General features: G+C 48.5%; 1 protein-coding gene across 1 annotated transcript in view; it reads left to right on the top strand.

The window, feature by feature from the left end:
* Positions 1-2,500, top strand: part of ank3b (ankyrin 3b) — a gene marked incomplete at its 5' end in the record, with an annotated part of 101,881 nt that overhangs the window by 3,513 nt on the left and 95,868 nt on the right. Inside the window, 1 exon segment of the mRNA XM_080833926.1 lies at positions 172-270. Coding sequence (XP_080690052.1) covers positions 172-270 — 99 coding nt within the window.

Here is a 2,500-nt window from a genome sequence, read left to right as displayed (position 1 = left end):
TCGGAGTGTGTGTGTGTGTGTGTGTGTGTGTGTGTGTGTGTTCTTGCCAGTGCTAACCTCACCATCTCTGTCCTGTGCTGGAATGGGCTCATTGCTTGGCTCAGCAGTGTTCCGGAACCCTCCGCTGACCAATCCCATGCTCTCCTCTCCCCTCCTCTCCTCCTCTTCTAGAGTGGCTTCACTCCGCTCCACATCGCCGCTCACTACGGCAACATCAACGTGGCCACCCTGCTGCTCAACCGGGGAGCCGCCGTGGACTTTAAGGCCAGGGTAAGGCTCGTCATGAACACACACACACACACACACACACACACACATACACACACACACACACGCACACACACATACACAGGGTAAGGCTCGTCATGAACACACACACACTCACACACAAACGCATACACATACACAGGGTAAGGCTCGTCATGAACACACACACACACACACACACACACACACACACACACAGGGTAAGGCTCGTCATGAACACACACACACACACACGCACACATGCACGTACACATGCACGTACACACACACACACACAAACACAGGGTAAGGCTCATCATGAACACACACACACACACATACACAGGGTAAGGCTCGTCATGAACACACACACGTGCAATCATACACATGTACACCACACATGCACGTACACACACATACACAAACACACACAGACATACACATACACATACACATACACGTGTACACACACATACACACACACATGCACGTACACACACACACACACATACACGTGTACACACACACACACACACAGACATACACATACACGTGTACACACACACACATACACACACACATGCATGTACACACACACATACACATACACAAAACTTGTACACAACAAAAAAACACTCTAAATGTAGGTGTATACATGCATATCAAAACCCATGCATATAGAGCGAACACCCATGCACACACAGGCCTGTGTTTACTATTTTCCAGTTTGCACAGACATGCCCATACCCAACCCTCACAGTCTTTAGTTAGCTCAGCCCCTCGTCTAGCTTCAGGAAATCTCCCTGAGTGCATCAGGTTCTGAAATGGACCTGGTACTGATCTGACATTGATTCTGCTTTGATCTGCTACTGATCTGGAAAACAGAGAGCACACACACACACACACACACACACACACACACACACACACACACACACACACACACACACACAGAGGAGAGGTCTGAGTGTGCAGCTCTTACACACATACACATACACACGCACACACACACACACACACACACACACACACACACACACACACATAGACAGACAGACACACACACACACACACACACACACACACACACACACAGAGGAGAGATCTGAGTGTGCAGCTCTTACAGTAAACGCCAATGGCTCTGCATAGTGCTGAGCCAAGGCTTTCTGCATCTGCTGAAGTCACTCACTCATCCACCTACACACACACACACACATGCACACACACACATGCACACACATACTATTTCTCACTCACTCTCTCTTGCGCACACACACACACACACAGGTAAAATTTCAGTGTGTGCATTACCTCCTCCTATCACTATGTGAAACTCGAACCAAACTATTTAAAAGGAATATAATGTGTGCATATGTGTGTGTCTGTGCGTGTGTGCTTGCGTCACACACATGCAGACACACACACACACACACACACCCACACACACACATGCAGACCCATACACACTTCCTGTCCTCCCTCTCCAAATGTCCCCATATCGATCACTTTCGGAAGAACACTCTTAAATTCACAGATTCACATCTTCTCCTATTGTCTTCACATGATCATGTGCCCTCTACAGTGTTCTGCACACACACACACACACACACACACACACACACACACACACACACACACACACACACACACACACACACACACACACACACACACACACACACACACATACACACACACACACACACACACACACACACACACACACACACATACACACACACCGGCTCTCAGATCGCAGTATGATAAGGCAGCACACAAAGACCTCCCTGGATCTCTATTGTGTTGAGTGCTGGGTGGACAAATGGGTCATACTTTAGTCTTACACTGCAGCATTCTCTTTGTGGTAAAGCAGTTGGCTTCACACCAGAACACACACACACACACACACACACACACACACACACACACACACACACACACACACACACACACACACACACACACACACACACTGTGGTGTGAGTGACACATGACTTTGAGCAGCTGTCACTAGAGGGTGGTGTAACTCAACCCCTCAACTCTGTGGCTCTACTCAACACACACACACACACACACGCACGCGCACACACACACACACACACACACACACACACACACACACACTCACACACACACACAAACACACACACAAGCAGACACACAACACACACACACACACACGAACAGACACACACACACACACACACACACACACACGAACACACACACACACACACACACACACACACACACA

The sequence above is a fragment of the Sprattus sprattus genome, assembly GCF_963457725.1.
Source record: "Sprattus sprattus genome assembly, chromosome: 3".
Lineage (NCBI taxonomy): Eukaryota > Metazoa > Chordata > Actinopteri > Clupeiformes > Clupeidae > Sprattus > Sprattus sprattus.
Note: the sequence above shows the minus strand (reverse complement) of the source record. Positions and strands in the feature narration are given on the sequence as shown.